The 19,929-nt window shown below is 36.4% G+C and overlaps 2 protein-coding genes across 5 annotated transcripts; both read left to right on the plus strand.

The window, feature by feature from the left end:
• On the plus strand, positions 1-6,524 carry LOC140181998 (uncharacterized). Of its 4 annotated transcripts, none has more exons than XM_072227931.1 (8): positions 24-340; positions 2,736-3,512; positions 3,595-3,827; positions 4,191-4,316; positions 4,498-4,683; positions 4,900-5,037; positions 5,123-5,256; positions 6,246-6,524. In XM_072227931.1, the coding sequence occupies exons 2-8, from the start codon at positions 2,819-2,821 to the stop codon at positions 6,265-6,267; spliced, it is 1,533 nt and encodes a 510-aa protein (XP_072084032.1). In that variant the 5' UTR covers positions 24-340; positions 2,736-2,818; the 3' UTR covers positions 6,268-6,524. The 4 variants fall into 4 exon arrangements, with proteins under 4 accessions (XP_072084030.1, XP_072084032.1, XP_072084031.1 ...); XM_072227932.1 differs by having other exon boundaries at positions 50-340; positions 2,740-3,512; XM_072227929.1 differs by lacking the exon at positions 6,246-6,524 and having other exon boundaries at positions 1-340; positions 5,123-5,766.
• Positions 6,525-16,668: 10,144 nt separating this feature from the next.
• Positions 16,669-19,388, plus strand: LOC140182233 (serine/threonine-protein phosphatase 7 long form homolog). Its single transcript, XM_072228373.1, has 4 exons — positions 16,669-16,746; positions 17,959-18,674; positions 18,749-18,839; positions 18,927-19,388. Exons 1-4 carry the CDS (start codon positions 16,669-16,671, stop codon positions 19,386-19,388), a joined length of 1,347 nt encoding a protein of 448 aa, XP_072084474.1.
• The last annotated feature ends 541 nt before the right edge of the window (positions 19,389-19,929 follow it).

Below are 19,929 nucleotides of genomic sequence, written 5' to 3' on the forward strand. Positions count from 1 at the left end.
GGCGTCGTTTTGGCAGAAATACTGAACCATGCCTCTCACTCTCACTTCACTTCTCACTCCTCTCTCCTCTCAACCTCGAGCAGAACTCTGAATCACAGTCATTCCCCCTTCTCCAACCCTAGCCTCTCTTGAAGCCACTGCCGCCGCCCGTCCGTCGAGCTACTGCCGCCATCCGTCCGTCGGGCTCGGCCGCCGTCCGTCTGTGTAGCCACTGGTCCCATGAGGAGCAACCCCTGCTCTCTTCTTCCGCGAGCTCGGCCCAGCCCTCGTCTTCATCTTCTCGCCGTCGTCTGGTTGGCGTCGTCCGTCAATCAACGGTCTGTCGGCGTCGTCTTCGAAGGTCAGTGGCTCAGTGCTCGCTTGTTCTTCACTTGTTCAGTTGTTCTTTTTTTTTTTCTTTTTTATGCTCTGTTTCTGTTATTAGCTCTGGTCTGTAATTGGCTCTGGTCTCTGATTACCTCCGGTTTTGTGTGTTGTGATTTTATTGATTAGTGAATGTCTTGTGATTAGCTCTGGTTCTTCACTGATTATTGGTTCTTTACTGATTCGTGATTAGCTCTGGTTCTTTACTGATTTTGTGTGTTGTGTTTTACTGTTTTGTTTTGTGATTTAAATTTAATTGTACTTAGATTGTGATTATTGAAATTTGGATGATCATTGAATGTTTTCTGCGTTTAACTTTTTATTGAATGATTATTTGATTATTGATTAGCTCTGGCTGTGTTGGTGTTCTGTATGTCGTGATTTGTTTGCGTATGATGTGCTGGCTGTTCTGTATATTGTGATTTTTTTGCGTAGCGATCTGCTGCTGTGTTGTGTTTAACTGTTTTGGTGACTTAATTGTGTTTAGATTGTGATTGTCTTGACGAATTATTGATTTCAGTTATGGATTACCTCAATTGTGTTCTTCCCAATTTCAAGCCTCTTTAGATGCAAGTCATTAATAGATAGATCTTCATGGAAATCAATTCTAAATTTCCAGATTAAAGGGCTCTTGGTTATGGCTGTATAGCTCTGGTTTAATGCTACTTGAACATGGGACTTGTGTTCAAATGGAAAACATAAGAGTTGACTGCTAAACTGTATTCCAGGTTTTTCTTGAAGTGTGTTATAACAAAAATAGTTGTAGCAACTTTTCTACTTGTAAGGAATGGTGATATGATTAGGAAAATTTGCAAGTTTTACATGATATATCAGCTAAAGAGTAGATAAAAGTGATGCAAACATGACGAGAGTAAAGTTGATCACATTGCATTTCCTTTTTAGGGTTGTGTTTATAATTTATTTATTATTTTATTATAAAACGATTTTTTTTGTTGAACCACGGTTGAACCGGTTGGATCAGTCAACCAGTGACTAGAACGGCTCGATGACCGATCCAGTTCTCAGAACCTTGGTTTTTCCCTTCAATGATCACTGTTTTAGATCTCTTTGTTCTTGAGATTTGGTTTTATTTCTGGTTGGGACGGGTGATGTGAATCTTTTACTTGGAAGTTGGTTTTTGGTGCTTTCCTTTTCAAGTTGCTTGCTGCTTCAATTTGAGGGAATTGTGAATTTGTTTTAAGCTGTGATTGAAGGTTCCTTCGTTTGGGTGTTCTTCACTTTCCCAGTGATAGTAGCTACCACTATGTGTATGGAAGCTTAGCCTTTGATTCTTTGAGCATACACGTATCAAGTTATTCTCACTTTGTTGCTGTGTTTTAGTTGTTCCTATTGGTGGTGTTGTGATGTTACTGTGTTTTAATTGTTCTTGTTGTTATTGTGATTTTTAGTTCATGTTCGTGTTCTTGTTTTATTATAATTTGCTATAACTTTTTAATTGTTTGTGTCTTATAATTTGCTATAATTTGTTAACTTGTTGGGTTGCTGTGTTATAAACTTATAATTGTTCTTGTCGTTGTATAATTTGTGTCTGATTGATAACTTATATTTGTTTTAGTTATAAACGATAGTATCAATTAAAAAACATTTGTTATAATTTCGTTATTTGACTTTTGAATTTGTACTTGAATGAGTTTATAACATTTTGTTTGATGTAATACTTTTTAATTTAGATGACATTTTAAGGTTTACAATAGATTATGATTATGTTTATTGGATTTATTTATATATTTTATTATTATTTTATTATAAAATGATTATTTCGGTTGAATTACGATTAAACCAATAAATCATCAATAGCTAGAACGGTTCGATGACCGATTTGGTTTTCAGAACCTTGCTCATAAGCCTCACTCACTTTATAAGTTTCTATCTCTAACACCCACTGTCCGCGTCAGCACCCACGCCAGCTAGTCTCGTCGCCGCTGGTGTGCTGTCGCTGCCACTGCTCTGCTCTCACCTTCACTGCCTCTGTTCTTCCCACGCAATTTCCCCCAATGCCTTTCTCTCCTTTTCTCCCTATCCCATTACTTGCGTGCTCTTTGTTCTCATCTCCCTCGCCGCTATGCTTTCGCTGCCACTACTGTTTATTACATCTATTTATACTGTGACTCTGTTTATTAACTTTGTAAGTTTATTACATTATTTATTTGTTTATTTATGGCTCTCTTTATAATATGTGCTTCCTTGGGATTGAAACTGAATCCATCTATAAAAATGAAGATAAATTTTGCCGATTATGGTTTTGGTCTGATTGAAGCTTTAAACTAATTTAGGTTTATCATTGAAATTTGAATATTTTAGTATAAGATTGAAAGATTATTTGCTAATTTATGTTTTTGGCTGTGTGATAGGAAGATAGTATTGCCATATGCTCTCAGAATGGATATATGAATGATAGAGTTATTTAGGTGACGCGCACCACCTGGTTGATAGAATGCTTCGCCTAGTGCTTCTGAGAATTAGGACTGGCACTCGCAGCCGCAACCTTACACCTTCCTTCACCTCCCTTCATGTGATTCCCAGGTGCTTCTGCACCCATGAAAAGAAGTCTTCTCTGGATTTTACTCGAATTGAAGTGCAGCACCTCCCAAGGGTGCTGATTATAGGACGTCCCAACGTAGGAAAGTCTGCATTGTTTAACCGTTTGATTCGGAGGAGGGAGGCTCTGGTATACAATACCCCGGAGGACCATGTCACACGTGACATCCGAGAGGGACTTGCCAAGTTGGGTGACCTTCGCTTCAGAGTGTTGGACTCTGCAGGCCTTGAAGCCCAAGCATGTTCCGGCACCATCCTCCACCGAACTGCTTCCATTACTGCTAATGTCTTACACAACTCTCACTTGGCTCTCTTTGTCACTGATGCAAGAGCTGGACTTCATCCTCTTGATCTGGAGGTTGCCAAGTGGCTCCGCAGGCATGGTCCTCAAATCAAACCCATCGTTGCCATGAATAAATCCGAATCACTCTTTGATTCTGATGGCTCGCTAGCCTCTGCTGCCAATGAATTGTACCGGTTAGGATTCGGGGATCCTATTGCTATATCTGCCGAGACTGGCCTTGGTATGCCGGACCTTTATCACTGTCTTAGACCTCTGCTCCACCAACATATGCTTCGTCTCCTCAATGGTAACTCAATTCTAATCTCGCTGCATTGCATTCCATCATTGTTTGTTGCCATCTAATTTTGCATTCATGCTTGTTAATATAGACCTAGATGACGGTGATCACGACAATAGCTGCATTGGGGATGGTAGCACCCCTGAGATTGAAGAAAGTAAGCTTCCATTGCAGTTGGCAATTGTAGGGCGCCCAAATGTTGGGAAATCAACCTTACTCAATACGTTGTTACAAGAAGATCGTGTTCTTGTGGGTCCTGAAGCTGGTCTCACAAGAGACTCAATCAGGACAGAGTTTGAATTTCAAGGAAGAACAATTTATCTGGTACGTTCCCTAGATATTTTGTTATGGACTTAGGACTATCAATAGAGTTGAAGATCAATAACAGAGAAAAGCAGGATGTTGGTTGTAATATATTGCCTGGTCTTCATGATAAAGTCATTCCCAACTTGCAATAATTTCAATTTTCTTTTCATATATTTTCTTGGTACATCAGTTATATGTTTAATCATTGAACATAACAGAATCTGTAAGCTGGAATGAGTATAAATTGTCAGCATTGGAACCTATATTTTGATAAAAGGTGGTTGATAGTCAGGCTGACATGGTTTGCGTTAGGGGTAATAAATAGCTCCTAAGTGAACATCTAGTATTGTTAAAATTTTTGAATTTTGTCCTGCCATTCAGGTTGATACTGCTGGGTGGTTGCACAGGACAAAACAGGAGAAAGGAGCAGCATCCTTGAGCATTATGCAATCAAGAAAGAGTCTACTCCGAGCTCATATAATTGCTTTGGTGCTAGATGCAGAAGAGGTATGGTGTACATATTGCACATTTTGAACAACTGCATTTTTTCATAAGCCCTATTGTTGTAATTTACTTCATTTGCTTCTGTTCAGTGTTCACAAACCAGAAGTTTAAGCTAAAAAGACATTTTTGTGATTGAGAACTAGGGAGTGTTATTTTTCTTAGTTGTCTCATGTCTGTATATCAGATTGTAAATGCTAGGCGAAGTATGACGCATGCTGAAGTGGTTATAGCCCGAAGGGCAGTGGAAGAGGGGCGCGGCTTGGTTGTGATTGTGAACAAGATGGACCTTCTGAGAGGCAAAGACAAAACATCATCCTATGAGAAGGTTATGGAGGCTGTTCTTCAAGAAATTCAAACAGTTATACCCCAGGTTTGTCTTTTTGACAAAGCTTGACATTAATTCTAGATTGTTGTGTTTGACATCAGGCTTTGAAGTGTTCTAGATGTCAGAATTAGGTATTTGGACATGATGCTATAATTAGCAATGATTTCCAAACAGAAGAAAATTGAGGATGAACACTGAACAATAAACAAGACTTGTCGTCTGTTCTGTGATTCAGCATTGATTTTTGGCAACTGTCAACAGATAACAGGAATCCCAGTCGTATTCATTTCAGCTCTGGAGGGAAGGGGCCGGACTGCTGTCTTGAACCGGGTCATTGATACATACGAAAAATGGTGTTCAAGATTACCAACCGCTCGCCTTAACCGTTGGTTGCAAAAGGCAATAAACTTCATCTAAAATCACTTGAATCTGGCAGTAATTTTCTTTTTCTTACTTTGGTTCTCCTCTCTCATTTGTTGATCAGGTTATGAGCCGGCATTCATGGAAAGACCAGGCAGCACAGCCAAAGATAAAGTATTTCACTCAGGTCAAGGCTCGGCCACCTACGTTTGTTGCATTTGTGCGTGGGAAGACTCAGCTCTCAGACACAGACATCAGGTTCTTAACAAAATCCTTGAAGGAAGATTTCGATTTGGGTGGAATTACCATAAGAATCATGCAACGTTCCGTCGCTAAGAAAGATGCAACTGGTAGTAGTAGTAGTAGTAGTAGCAAGAGTAGTCATCCGGTTTCTAGAGCTGAAAGGGTGGTGTCTGACAAGAGAAGCGTCTCAGTTGAATGACTGTTGACTAAATCAAATCAAAATCAGATTCCTAATTCCTTTCCTGAATCTTTTATGTAAATAGAATTAATTATAAATCTTTTTCTTTTTGGGTTTAGCTTAATTTTAGAGATTTTATGATTAGAAATCTTTCCTTTATTTTAGGCTAGTATTTTTCCTTTCTTTCCTATTTTCTAGTTATTTCTATTTCTGTAATTCCTTTATAAAGAGGCTGATTCCCTGTACATTTGATAATACAATACATTCAAACACTTCAATTTGGTATCAGAGCAGGATCTCTGCACTGTGCCTCTGATTTATAGCTATGGTTGACAGTTCCTCAGTCATTAATCCTGAACAGAAGGAGAACACCACTCCTACTCCAATTGCTCATAAGGCTGAAAAATCATCATTGAGTAAGGAATAGGTTGAGCAGCTCATAAGGTTGTTAAATTCCAGTTCTGTGTCTAGTACTCCTAGTGGTTCTTTGGCTCAAACAGGTAATTTTAGTATTCCTATGTCCCTTAACTGTACCTCAAACTTGAATGCACCATGGATTATTGATTCAGGTGCATCTGACCATATGACCAGTCTCTCCCCTTTATTTAAAACTTATTTTCCTTGCTTTGAAAATGAAAAAATTAGAGTTGCTGATGGTAGTTTTTCATCTATTGCTGGAAAAGGTACAATTAAACTGTCCAAAAACATTGACCTAAGAAATGTCCTACATGTACCAAAGCTTTCTTGTAATCTTCTCTCTATTAGTAAAATCTGCAAGGATTCCAATTGTGCTGTGACATTCTTTGATACTCATGGTATTTTTCAGGACCGGACTTCGGGAAAGATGATTGGCAGTGCTAAGATGATGGATGGGCTTTATCACTTTGAGGATATTTCGGAGGATAAAATAGTTCAAGGATTTAGTGGTATAAGTTCTATGCCTATAAAGGACCAAATAATTCTCTGGCACAATAGACTAGGACACCCTAGTTTTCCATATCTCAAACACTTGTTTCCAAGTTTGTTTAAAAATATTGATTCTTCCTTACTTAAATGTGAAAGTTGTATTCGTTCAAAGAGCCATAGAGCTCCTTATTACTCTCAACCTTATCATGCATCTAAACCCTTCCACTTGATTCATAGTGATGTATGGGGTCCATCAAAAATAACTCAATTTGAAAAAAAAATGGTTTGTAACTTTTATTGATGACCACACACGACTATGTTGGATCTATCTCATGCATGAAAAATCTAAGGTTTCTAAAATTTTTCAGTATTTTTCAACAATGGTAGAAACACAATTTGACACAAAAATTTCAATATTAAGAAGTGATAATGGCACTGAATACTTTAATAAAAATCTTGGTGAATTTCTTCAAAAGAAAGGTATTCAACATCAATCTACATGCTCCAATACACCCCAACAAAATGGCATTGCTGAAAGGAAGAATAAACACCTTCTTGAAGTAGCACGTGCCATTATGTTTGAGGGTAATATTCCAAAGTATTTATGGGGAGATGCTGTTCTAACAGCAGCTTATCTCATAAATCGAATGCCCACACGTGTGTTAAATTACTGCACACCGTTGGATACTTTCAAAAAGAATTTTCCAGCATGCAGGTTGCATTCTGACTTACCTTTAAAAGTATTTGGTTGCACTGTGTTTTTACATACACCTTCATATCGAAGTAAACTTGATCCAAGGGCAGAAAAATGTATTTTTATTGGCTATTCCCCAAGTCAAAAGGGTTATAAATGTTTCAATCCACACACCAAGAAAATTCATGTAAGTATGGATGTTACTTTTTTGGAACATGAAACCTTTTTTCAAAAAAATTCTCTTCAGGGGGAGAGTCTAAGGAAAGAAATTTTTTTGCATGAACCTTTACCCACTCCTATCTTACATATTGAGGATACAACTTTCACTAATCAAGTAAATTCTGAAACAATTGCAAAACAAGATGTGAAAACCAATTCTGAAATTGTGCCAGAATTAGTTGGAATCCAAACAGGAAAAGAAATACCACAAGAAAATGAGCTTCGGTGTTATGTTCGGAAATATCCCAAGAAGACTAGAGACCAGCCCATCATCTCTGTACCAACCCAATCTGAAAACCCGGAAGACGGCCCAACTGTAGTACTTCAGGAACTTCGAGGTAAATCTGAAATTGTCACTTCTAATAATAATTTGCCAATAGCCCTTAGGAAAGAAACCAAAACCTGCACCAAAAAAGTACTTAAAACCAACACCAACCATCCTATTTCCAATTATGTCTCTTACCAAAATCTCTCTAAAAAACATCGAGCTTTTACTTCTAAAATTACAAATCTGTTTGAGCCTAGGAACATAGAAGAAGCACTAGATGATCCCAACTGGAAATTAGCAGTGATGGAAGAGTGGCATGCACTCAAGAAAAATGAAACTTGGGAGATTGTCGATCTGCCACAGAATACAAAATTGGTTGGCTGCAGGTGGGTTTTTACCATCAAGTACAATGCTGATGGAAGCATAGAGAGGTATAAGGCTAGGTTAGTAGCTAGGGGATATACACAAACCTATGGAGTAGACTATCGAGAGACTTTTTCTCCAGTTGCCAAACTCAGTTCTGTGCGGGATTCTCTTATCTCTTGTTGCGAATTACAATTGGCCTTTACACCAATTGGATATAAAGAATGCTTTCCTGAATGGGGACTAGAGGAAGAGGTGTTCATGAAACTTCCACCTGGATTTGAAGCTGAACTAGGGAGGAATAAAGTGTGCAAACTAAAGAAATCTCTCTATGGATTGAAACAATCCCCAAGAGCTTGGTTTGAACGACTTGGAATGGTGGTGAAGGGACTTGGTTATACTCAAAGCCAAGCTGACCATACACTTTTCTATAAGCATTCAGCAGCTAATAAAACTGTCATCTTAATTGTATATGTGGATGACATTATTCTGACAGGTGATGATTTTTTGGAGCTAAAAGACTTGAAGGAGAAGCTTGCCAAAGCATTTGAAATCAAAGAACTTGGCTCATTAAAATACTTCCTTGGAATTGAATTTGCAAGGTCTAAGGAAGGCATTTTTATGAACCAACGAAAGTACATCCTAGATCTTTTAAAAGAGACGGGATTACTTGGTTGTAAAGCTGCTGAAACACCTATAGAGCTTAACTTAAAATTGAAGCCAGCTGAACCAGAAAATGTAATGGACAAAGGGAGATATCAGCGATTGGTAGGGAGGCTAATCTATTTATCCCATACACGCCCGGATATAGCCTTTGCTGTGAGCATGGTAAGCCAGTTTATGCATTCACCTGGTCAAGAACACATGGATGCTGTCTTTAGAATCCTAAGGTACTTAAAAGGGTCGCCTGGGAAAGGGTTACTCTATAAAAAGCATGGACATCTTCAAGTAGAAGTTTATACAGATGCAGATTGGGTTGGGAATGTCATGGATAGAAGGTCAACATCTGGGTATTGTACTTTTGTTGGCGGAAACCTGGTTAGTTGGAGGAGTAAAAAACAGAGTGTTGTGGCACGAAGTAGTGCAGAAGCTGAGTTTAGAGCAGTGGCTCATGGAATATGTGAAGCAATATGGGTAGAGAAAATCCTACAAGAACTAAAAGTTTCCATTTCTCCACCAATGAGGTTGTATTGTGACAACAAATATGCAATTTCCATTTCCCATAATCCAGTGTTGCATGATAGAACTAAACATGTTGAAGTTGACAAGCATTTTATCAGGAAAAAGATTGAGAGAGGACAGATTTGCATTTCATATATTCCAACCACGGAACAATTAGCAGATATTCTAACTAAAGGATTACCCAAGAAGACTTTTGATAGCATAATAAGCAAGCTGTCAATAAATGATATCTTCAAGCCAGTTTGAGGGGGAGTGTTGACTAAATCAAATCAAAATCAGATTCCTAATTCCTTTCCTGAATCTTTTATGTAAATAGAATTAATTATAAATCTTTTCCTTTTTGGGTTTAGCTTAATTTTAGGGATTTTATGATTAGAAATCTTTCCTTTATTTTAGGCTAGTATTTTTCCTTTCTTTCCTATTTTCTAGTTATTTCTATTTCTGTAATTCCTCTATAAAGAGGCTGATTCCCTGTACATTTGATAATACAATACATTCAAACACTTCAATTATGACAATTTTGACTTTGAAGAGAAGGATGGTAGCAACACCTCATTCTCCAAAAAATTTCAACATTGCGGTAAGAATGTAGAGTTATTTAACATGTAATGCTATAATTAGTAGTTACTCTCCCTTCTGAGCTGCACTCTCTGCTGCAGTTGGAGCCTTGGATGGTCTTGCTTGGGCAGTTAGGCTCTCTTTTCTTTTTGCTTGTCTGTTTTTTATTTTCTCTCTCTCTTTTTTTTTTAATTTATTTAACTTGGGTAACCCCAAAAAAAGGTAGAATATACTTTTTGTCCTTAAAGCTTGGCAAGAATTTTAAAAATATCCTTAAGTTTTATTTTGTTTCAATTTTGTCCCACAAGTTTTCGATTTGTATCAAATATATCTTGGCAGCTAATTTTTCAAAAAATTTAGGACCAAACAATTTTATAAGAACAACTTTCAACACAAGTAAATCGAACATAATTGTCATGCATTGTTGTTGGATTGGTTTTAAATTTTTTGAAAATTTAGCTGTCGGAGATATATTTGATGCAAATCGAAAACTTTTAGGACAAAATTGAAACAATAAAATTTACGGGTATTTTTAAAATTTTTGCCAAATTTCAAAGACCAAAAAAATATTTTACCGAAAAAAAAATGCCACATTGTGTATATATTTATATTACATGAATAATGAATTATATTTTGATGATGATATTGTTGGGTAGTGTTTTTGGATTATTTTTGAACAAAAATATTAGAAAAATTTTTGTTGGAGAAATTTGAAAAATATTAGAAAAGACTGGAAGAAATTGTGAGACGTGTAATTAGTATAATATCATGTGATTGCTCCAATGCTTACTATATCCGATTCACATTTATTTTTAATTTTTTCTCCAAATTTCATGATATATGACAAGCATATATTGGCCACCTTTACCAAGTCCCTCTGAGGATGCTCCTGTCCAATTGCCCTCTTTTTCAACGGATAAATTCCATTTACTTTTAGATATGCTACCATTAGAGTTGAAACAGCTTTTGACTATAGATAGTGAGGGAGTTACCATGCTCCATGATGTTGTTCTAATAAAAAAAAAAAGATTCATTTACTTTTGACAAAACAGCCAATTGGCACTCTCTATAGTATCGTTAGAAATGCTCTTTAAGGATTATCATTAAATCGTAATAAAAGTTGAGATCAAATGAATAAATAAATCTTTTGCAATATGTATAGCATTGTGTTGTGATAAGATCAAATGAGGTGGATGACCATCATTTAATATGAGCGGCTCACATTCTCAAGAGAGATGAGTTTAATGAGAGTTTAATAAGAGTTGAATATGCTACCTCTTGTGTGCCTATAAATACATGTACTGAGGCAAAAGAAAGATACACACAAAAAGCAATAAACAATTCTCTCTCTCTTTTATGTTGCAATACTTCTTTCCCTCTCTTTATATTTTATATTTGTTACCTCTTCCTTATTTATTTATTTAGTTATTTTATAACACGTTATCAGCACAAGACTCTGATCAAATTTTTAGGAAGACTCAGGTAACAAATTTTCATTATGTCGAAACTCTCTCATCTTGAATTTAATACTCTTGATATATCTGGAAACAATTATTTATCATGAATATTAGATGCTGAAATCCATCTTGATTCAATGGATCATGAAGATACCATTAAGGCTGAAAATAATGCATCCCAGAAGGATAAAGCCAAAGCCATGATTTTTCTTTGTCGTCATGTTGACATATGATTGAAAAATGAATATCCCACATTAAAAGATCCTGTAGATCTGTGGAAAGGCCTTGAAGAAAGATACAATCATCAAAAGACGGTGATACTTCCTCAAGCCCGATATGTTAGAGAAAATTTTTTCGACCTTCCATACCTCGATTGTGCTCCTGCAGTAGCAATCGAGAAAAAGGATTTAAAAAGTATTTTGAATTAATTTCTTGCCTTCTTGTTATTGAATGCAACAATGAATTACTTTTAAGAAATCATGAAGCGCGCCCAACTGGTGCCGCTCCATTTCCTGAAGTAAATGCGGCAAATTACCCCAGAAGAGGTAAATGGCAAGCTTTTAATAACAAGAAAAATTATGGAAGGAAAAGAAATTATGTTCACAAGAAAGGATCTCACCAGAAGTGGGATAAAGAAAGAAATAATGGGCAAAGTAAATCAATTGAGGATAAATGCTTCTGTTGTGGTGGAATGGGCCATTGGTCTCGTACCTGTCGTAGCCCAAGGCAACTAGTTGATCTTTATCAAGCATCCTTGAAAAGGGATGACAAAGGAAAGGAAATAATTTTTGTTTCAAATAATGAAAATTTCACCACTCATTATGATGTATCTAATTTCTTTAAGGATTCTAAAGGAAATATTGGCTATTTGATCAATGATGGAATAGTTTAATATGTGTGTTTGCTAACTATTCATGTGAATAATTTTACTTTGTATGTACTTCTACTCATTTTATTATTATTATCATTTGTGTTTAAAGAAAAATGGCAAGGATATATTCTGAAGATATTTGTCTTGCGAATAGTGCAAGTTCGCACACTATTCTTAAAAGTGATATATATTTTACCCATCTTGTGCCAAAAGAAGAATATGTTAATACTATTATTGGCTCAGGCAATGTGATAGAAGGCTCCAGAAGAGCTATAATTTTGTTTCCTGGAGGAACAAAATTTATAATAAATAATGCACTATTATCTACCAAGTCTCTGAGGAACTTGTTGAGTTTCAAAGATATTCGCCGAAATGGATATCATATTGAGACAATGAATGAGGAAAATCATGAGTATTTATGTATTACAACTCATGATTCAAATAAGAAAGTTATATTAGAAAAATTACCCTCAGTTTCATCTGGATTGTATTATACCAAGATTAGTGCAATTGAATCACATGCCATTGTAAACCAGAAGTTTACTAGCCCAAATGAATTTATAACTTGGCATGATAGATTGGGTCATCCGGGAACAACCATGATGAGGAGAATTATTGAAAACTCTCATGGACATTCACTAAAGAACCAGAAGATTCTTAAATCTAGTGAATTTTGTTGTGCTGCATGTTCTCAAGGGAAGTTAATTTTAAGGCAATCACCAATAAAGATTGGATTTGAGTCCCCTGAATTCCTAAAAAGGATTCAAGGTGATATATGTGGACCTATTCATCCACCATGTGGATCTTTTAAATATTTTATGGTCCTTATAGACGCATCTTCGAGATGGTCACATTTGTGTTTATTATCTTCTCGCAACATGGTGTTTGCGAGATTACTGGCTCAAATTATTCGATTAAAAGCACAATTTCCAGAAAATCCAATCAAAGTAATTCGTCTTGATAATGCTAGTGAATTTACTTCCCAAGCTTTTGATGCTTATTGTATGGCTAATGGAATAAGTGTTGAACATCCAGTAGCTTATGTTCACACACAAAATGGGTTAGCAGAATCACTTATTAAACGCCTCCAATTGATTGCTAGACCCTTACTTATGAGAACAAATCTCCCAACTTTGGTTTGGGGGCATGCTATTTTACATGCCGCAGCACGTATTCGTTTGAGGCCAACGAGTTACCATCGGTTCTCTCCTATGCAATTAGCTTTTGGCCAGCAGCCAAATGTCTCCCATTTAAGAATATTTAGGTGTGTGATATATTTTCCCATTGCACCACCTAATCGTACCAAAATGGGACTCCAAAGAAAATTGGGGATATATGTTGGATATGATTCTCCCTCTATAGTGAGGTATCTTGAGATACAAACTAGAGATGTATTTAAAGCCCGGTTTGCTGATTGTCATTTTGATGAATCAAAATTTCCAACATTAGGGGGAGAGAATTAGCTTCCTGAAAAGGAACTTAATTGGAATGCATCATCGTTGATACATTTGGATCCTCGATCAGGGCAATGTGAACTGGAAGTTCCAAAGATTATACATTTGCAAAGAATAGCAAATGAATTGCCTGATGCATTTTCTGATACAAAGAGGATAACCAAATCTTATATACCAGCAGAAAATGTCCCAATTCGAATTGATGTCCCAGTAGGACAAATAGTCACGGAAGCAAATACACGCCAGAAGCGTGGCAGGCCTGTCGGTTCCAAAGATAAAAATCCTCGAAAGAGAAAAGAGGTAAATATGATTTCTGTTGAAAAAGACATAGTAAAGACACCTGCAGTTGTCCAAAATTCTGATATAGTGTTAACGCCAGAAGACGTTCAGGTACCTGAAAATTGTGAAAATGATGAGATCTCAATAAATTATGTCTTTACAGGAGAGAAATGGGACCGAAATAAGACAATTGTCAATGAAATATTTGCATATAATGTGGCATTGAATATCATGCATGAAAATAAGGATCTTGAGCCAAGATCAGTCGAAGAATGTCGACAAAGGAATGATTGGTCAAAATGGGAAGAAGCCATGAAGGCTGAATTAGACTCACTTGTAAAGCGTGAAGTCTTTGGACCTGTAGTCCGTACACCCGAAGATGTAAAACTTGTTGGATATAAGTGGGTATTTGTGAGAAAACGAAATGAGAAAAATGAAGTTGTGCGCTATAAAGCCTGACTTGTGGCACAAGGTTTTTCACAGAGGCCCGGTATAGATTATGAAGAAACGTATTCCCCTGTAGTGGATGCGATAACGTTGCGTTATTTGGTCAATTTATCTGCATATCATAAACTGCATATGCATTTAATGGATGTGGTAACAGCCTATTTATACGGCTCATTAGATCGGGATATCTATATGAAAGTCCCTGAAGGACTAAAGATATCTAAACCATCCAATGAATATTCGCAAGGGTTATACTCAGTCAAATTGCAAAGATCTTTATATGGTCTAAAGCAATCTGGATGAACGTGGTATAATCGTCTTACTGAGTATTTGGCCAAAAACGGTTTCAAGAATGATGATATATGCCCGTGTGTTTTCATAAAAAAAACTGCTTCTGGATTCATTATAATTGCTGTGTACGTTGATGATTTAAATATCATTGGGACTCATGAAAAGATTCCAACAATTATAAAAACTCTAAAAGAAGAGTTTGAGATGAAAGATCTTGGAAGAACTAAATTTTGTCTCGGCCTGCAGATCGAGCATATAAAAAGTGGGATCTTTATTCATCAAACAACATACACAGAAAAGATCTTGAAAAGATTTTATATGGATAAGTCACATCCATTAAGTACCCCAATGATCGTAAGATCTTTGGATGTGGAAAAGAATCAATTCCGTCCTAAAGAAGAGAATGAAGATATCCTTGGTCCTGAAGTACCATATCTTAGTTCCATTGGAGCGCTAATGTATCTTGCTAATAATACGCGACCTGACATATCATTCGCGGTGAATTTACTAGCAAGATATAGTTCCTCTCCAACCAGAAGACATTGGAGTGGAATCAAACAAATTTTTCGATATCTTCATGGAACGGTTGATACGGGATTGTTTTATCCCTATGGATCCAAGTCAAACCTAGTTGGCTATGCAGATGCAGGACACTTGTCTGATCCACATAAAGGGAGATCCCAAACAGGATACCTATTTACATATGGTGGTACAGCTATATCATGGAGGTCCACGAAACAGACGATAGCAGCAACCTCCTCTAATCATGTTGAAATACTGATGATTCATGAAGCTAGTTGCGAGTGTTTTTGGCTGAGGAGTCTGATTCAATATATTCTGTCATCATGTGGACTGATTGATCATAAGATAGCTCCAACTGTCCTGTTTGAAGATAATACAGCATGCATTGCTCAGCTTAAAAGTGGATACATCAAAGGTGATAGAATAAAGCATATTTCTCCCAAATTCATCTTCACTCATGATCTTCAAATCAAGGGATAATTGATATCCAACAGATCCGCTCAAGTGACAATCTGGCAGATTTATTTACAAAGTCACTCCCAGAATCCTCCTTTAAAAGATTGGTACATGAGATTGGGATGCGCTGATTTCGAGACATCAACTGATGTTGACATGAGGGGGAGACTGTACTCTTTTTTCCTTGGTCATATTTTTTCCCATTGGGTTTTTCTTGACAAGGTTTTTAATGAGGCAGTCCCTATCACTAAAGGATGTTGTACTCTTTTTCCTTCACTAAGGTTTTTTCCCACTGGGTTTTTCTTTAGTAAGGTTTTAACGAGACAATAATCCTAAATGGTCATCCAAGGGGGAGTGTTGTGATAAGATCAAATGAGGTGGATGACCATCATTTAATATGAGCGGCTCACATTCTCAAGAGAGATGAGTTTAATGAGAGTTTAATGAGAGTTGAATATGCTACCTCTTGTGTGCCTATAAATACATGTACTGAGGCAAAAGAAAGATACACACAAAAAGCAATAAACAATTCTCTCTCTCTTTTATGTTGCAATACTTCTTTCCCTCTCTTTATATTTTATATTTGTTACCTCTTCCTTATTTATTTATTTAGTTATTTTATAACACATTGTAGTATATATTGGATAGCTTTTAAGTATACAAGTATATTGGATTTTAGTAAATTTTAATTATATATATTATATATATTTTTTAAAATTAAAATTAACGATTAAAAATCACTGAAATACTAATGTATCGATACACTTGAAATTTTTTCTTAATACACACAATACAAGAATAACATTATTAATTTTTAAAATAACAAAATTACTCTTTTATAACTTATATGGGCAAGACTTGGTTGAAATAAATACACACGAGATAAGGAAGTGTAATACACTCATTGTCAGATTGGGAAGAGAAAGAAAAATCCGCAAATTAATTTTCTTATGCAGGCTACATTAGTGTAGGACGCGGATATGGAGAGCAGGGGAACTTTATCAGGCTGTGGTGTCAGGAAGACACTAATCGGACCGTGTGAGTTGCCTAGAAGAACTTGGACCCTCCGATTTCCTCCTCCAAAAGCGGACCATCCGATTTGCTCTTCCTAGGCCACGTGTCGTTGGCGTGGTGCTCTCCACAGACGGTGCTCCTTTAAGAGTCATTGCATGCGTACCCAGGAAATTCACTTTCCCTTCCTTCCCCACCCAGCATACAGAACTTCATCTTCTTCCTCCCTCAACGTTTTCAGCTTCATCTGTTTGAGGAAAAAAAAGCTAAAATGTCAAAGAAATCAAAATCTAGAAATGTTAATCGTCCGAAACTTCACATTGTAAAATATCTCAGCTATTCTGATTATGTAAGTTTTTTTGTTAAATCCCTTTTATATTTTCAGAATTATATTTTTTATTTTTAGAAATTTAATTATATTTATAGTTGTTAGGAGTTGAACTGAAGAATATATATATGAGTTAGTGTATGATTTTATTGATAAAAATTTAAAAATAAATGTTTAAATAAGGTGTAAATGTAGTTGGTTCTTGTTTAGAGTTGTTTGTAATATAATATATTATTAAAAAATTAGTTTTTAGAATTTTTTGGAATAATATTAGAAGTTATGGTTAATTGTAGAAGTTTAGGAATATATGTTTAAATAATAATTAGAAATATATATGTTTAAATGTAGTTAATTATTATTTAGATTCTTTTTTAATATAACAGATTAGAAGTAAAAAAAATTGTTGTTTAGAATTTTTTGTAATAATATTAGAAATTATAGTTAAGTGGTTAACTGTTCTAATTAAATTTAAAAATTTAGAAATATGTATTTAAATAATAGTTAGATAAGGGGGTTTAAATATAATTAATTCTTGTTTAGTTATTTTTTTTCGAATATGAATAGTTCAGTATTAAAAATCAGTTGTTAATAAATTTTTTTAATAATATTTGAAATTAGAGTTAAGTAGTTAACTGTTATGTTTAATTTTAAGAATTTATGGTTATATGTTTAAGTAATAGTTAGAAATATGTGTGTTTAAAAATAAGTAATTTTTGTTTAGACTTTTTTCCAATATAATAGATTGGTATTAAAAATGACTTGTTTATAATTTTTTATAATAATTTTAGAAGTAATAATTAATTAGTTAACTGTTATAATTAATTAAAAAAATTATAATTTTAGGATACTTTCGGTGTATATTTTTTTTTGGAATAATGTTGATAATTTCAAATAGTAAATTAGGATCTGTGTAGTATAATGTATTTGCATTTTTGGTACTAATTATTTGTTTTCTGTTAGCCTTTTAATGGACAGAAGTATGTTATTTTAGTTGAGGTTTTATTATTATTACATTGGAACATTATTAGTTAGATAGAAAGTGAAAGTATGTATTAGTGATTATTATCTGCAGTAAGTTAGATATAGGCTCTATGTACATTAATTAAAATTATAGATGAAAATGTTATTACTTAGTAAATCAGATTCAATATAGTTATATATTTTAATTAGATTTTTTAAAATTATGTATGATAGTTGTGTAATTTGAATCGTGCTTGTGCTATGTTTTTGTAGGGTTTACGGATGTTGACATGTGATCACCCTGTCCCTCCGGATCGGTACAATGAGAGAGTGGAGGAGCATTTACGATCAACTGGGTTTTACCATGTCACCCAGATTGGAGTAGTTCAATGTCAGAAAGCACTGGTAAATGCTTTAGTGGAAAGGTGGCACCCGGACACACATACCTTGCACCTTCCGGTTGGTGAATGTGCCGTGACACTGGAAGACGTGGCTATGATCTTTGGTCTTCCGACCGACGGCCTTCCAGTGACAGGGATGACTTTGAGTAGTTTTGAAGCCTTAGAGGCGGAGTGTCTGCACCAATTTGGGGTTGCACCGAAAAAGTCGGATTGTCGAGGAAGCGGCATAAAACTGACGTGGCTACGGGATTTAAAAGAACGATTACAGTTGACTGATGAAAACAATATACAGGTGTACGTTAAGTGCCACATCATGTTGTTGATCGGTACGATCTTGTTTGGAGACAAGTCTGGGGCATCTGTCCATTGGAAGTTTCTACCTCTGCTGAGTGATTTTGCTAGTATTGGACAGTATAGTTGGGGATCAGCATGCCTAGCACACCTGTACAGGAGTTTATGCAGGGCATCACGTTTTGACTGTAAGGAAATCGATGGTCCGCTAACACTTCTACTGTGTTGGGCATGGATGCGCCTACCATATCTAGTGCCGGTTCCTAGGGAACCTCGTAATTTTTCGCTTGCAAACAGGTTACATTATCTTACATTTACCTGGTATCTTCATGTTTAAAATCCAATTGTGTTAATGAGATGCGTTATATTAGGTGGCGTAACTGGAAGCGTAGAGACCGAGTCTATAGATATCTCAAGCTTGCTCATTTTAGGAAGGCCTTGGATGATCTTCAGGAAAGCCAGGTGTGTTTGCATTAACGTTCTATTTGGGTCAATTCTAGTGATTTAGTTATTTGGATTTTAATTATTTGTTTGCTTTATTGTTACCAGTTTTTGTGGGTTGCATATTCTGTTGATCGTGTTGATCCGGACATAATTTCTGCAGAAATCTATATGCACTCGGTGATCTGGAGTGCAACGGTTCCGTTGGTATCTTTTGAGTGTATTGAATGGCATGCTACCGACAGGTTTAGACGACAGTTCGGTTTCATTCAGGGAGTTCCTCATCAGGAACGGAATCTAGACCGGACACACGGAGAAGTCTTAACTAGTCCTAAGAATCTAAACTGGGCCACAGCCACGAGTCATTCATTTTGGGTGATGCAGTGGACAAACAGGTATAATCATGTTCTTACTGAGGAACCCATGGCTCCGCAGCAGCCATTAGATACTTATATGTACTGGTACCGTTCAAAGTATGGCGATCACTTGAACTTGTCGGATCTTGTGGTCCAAGAGGATGTTGAGGGTGACCAGGTTATGGATGATGTAAATGAAGAGCAGGAGCCATAGTCACCGCTGCCTCCACCGCCATCTCCACCTCCACCTCCACCTCCACCGTCAGAAGAACAACGTCATTCCACAAGCCAATATGTACCTCAGACACAGTTTACTACGTTGTTCCCGATACATCAGCAGCATTGGGTTACGCCACAATTTGACTCAAGGGACGGAGGTTCTTTTAGCCAGTTGCTTGGGTTCATGGCCTCAGATGCCGGCCAAGCACAACATGGCCATCAGGCCGACTTTATGGTGGGTAGGCATTCGTTTGACGCGAGGTATCCATTTCTCACCTACTCGGGTGCTTCTGGAGGGTTTGTATTTGGTGATTCTAGTAGGAGTGACGGTGGTCGAGGAGTTCTGAATAGTCAAAACTCAAACCGTGTTTCGATGACTTTGATTGAAGAAAATGCTAAGACATTTGAGCATGAGACTGATGAGTACTTAGTGGATGAGCTAAATGACGAGGAAGACGAGGGAGATGAGGACGAGGACACGGAGGAGGAAGAAGATGAGGACATGGACCAGGATGAAGAATCCTATAATGACGCAG

The sequence above is a fragment of the Arachis hypogaea genome, chromosome 19 (genome assembly GCF_003086295.3).
Source record: "Arachis hypogaea cultivar Tifrunner chromosome 19, arahy.Tifrunner.gnm2.J5K5, whole genome shotgun sequence".
In the NCBI taxonomy this organism is placed as follows: domain Eukaryota; kingdom Viridiplantae; phylum Streptophyta; class Magnoliopsida; order Fabales; family Fabaceae; genus Arachis; species Arachis hypogaea.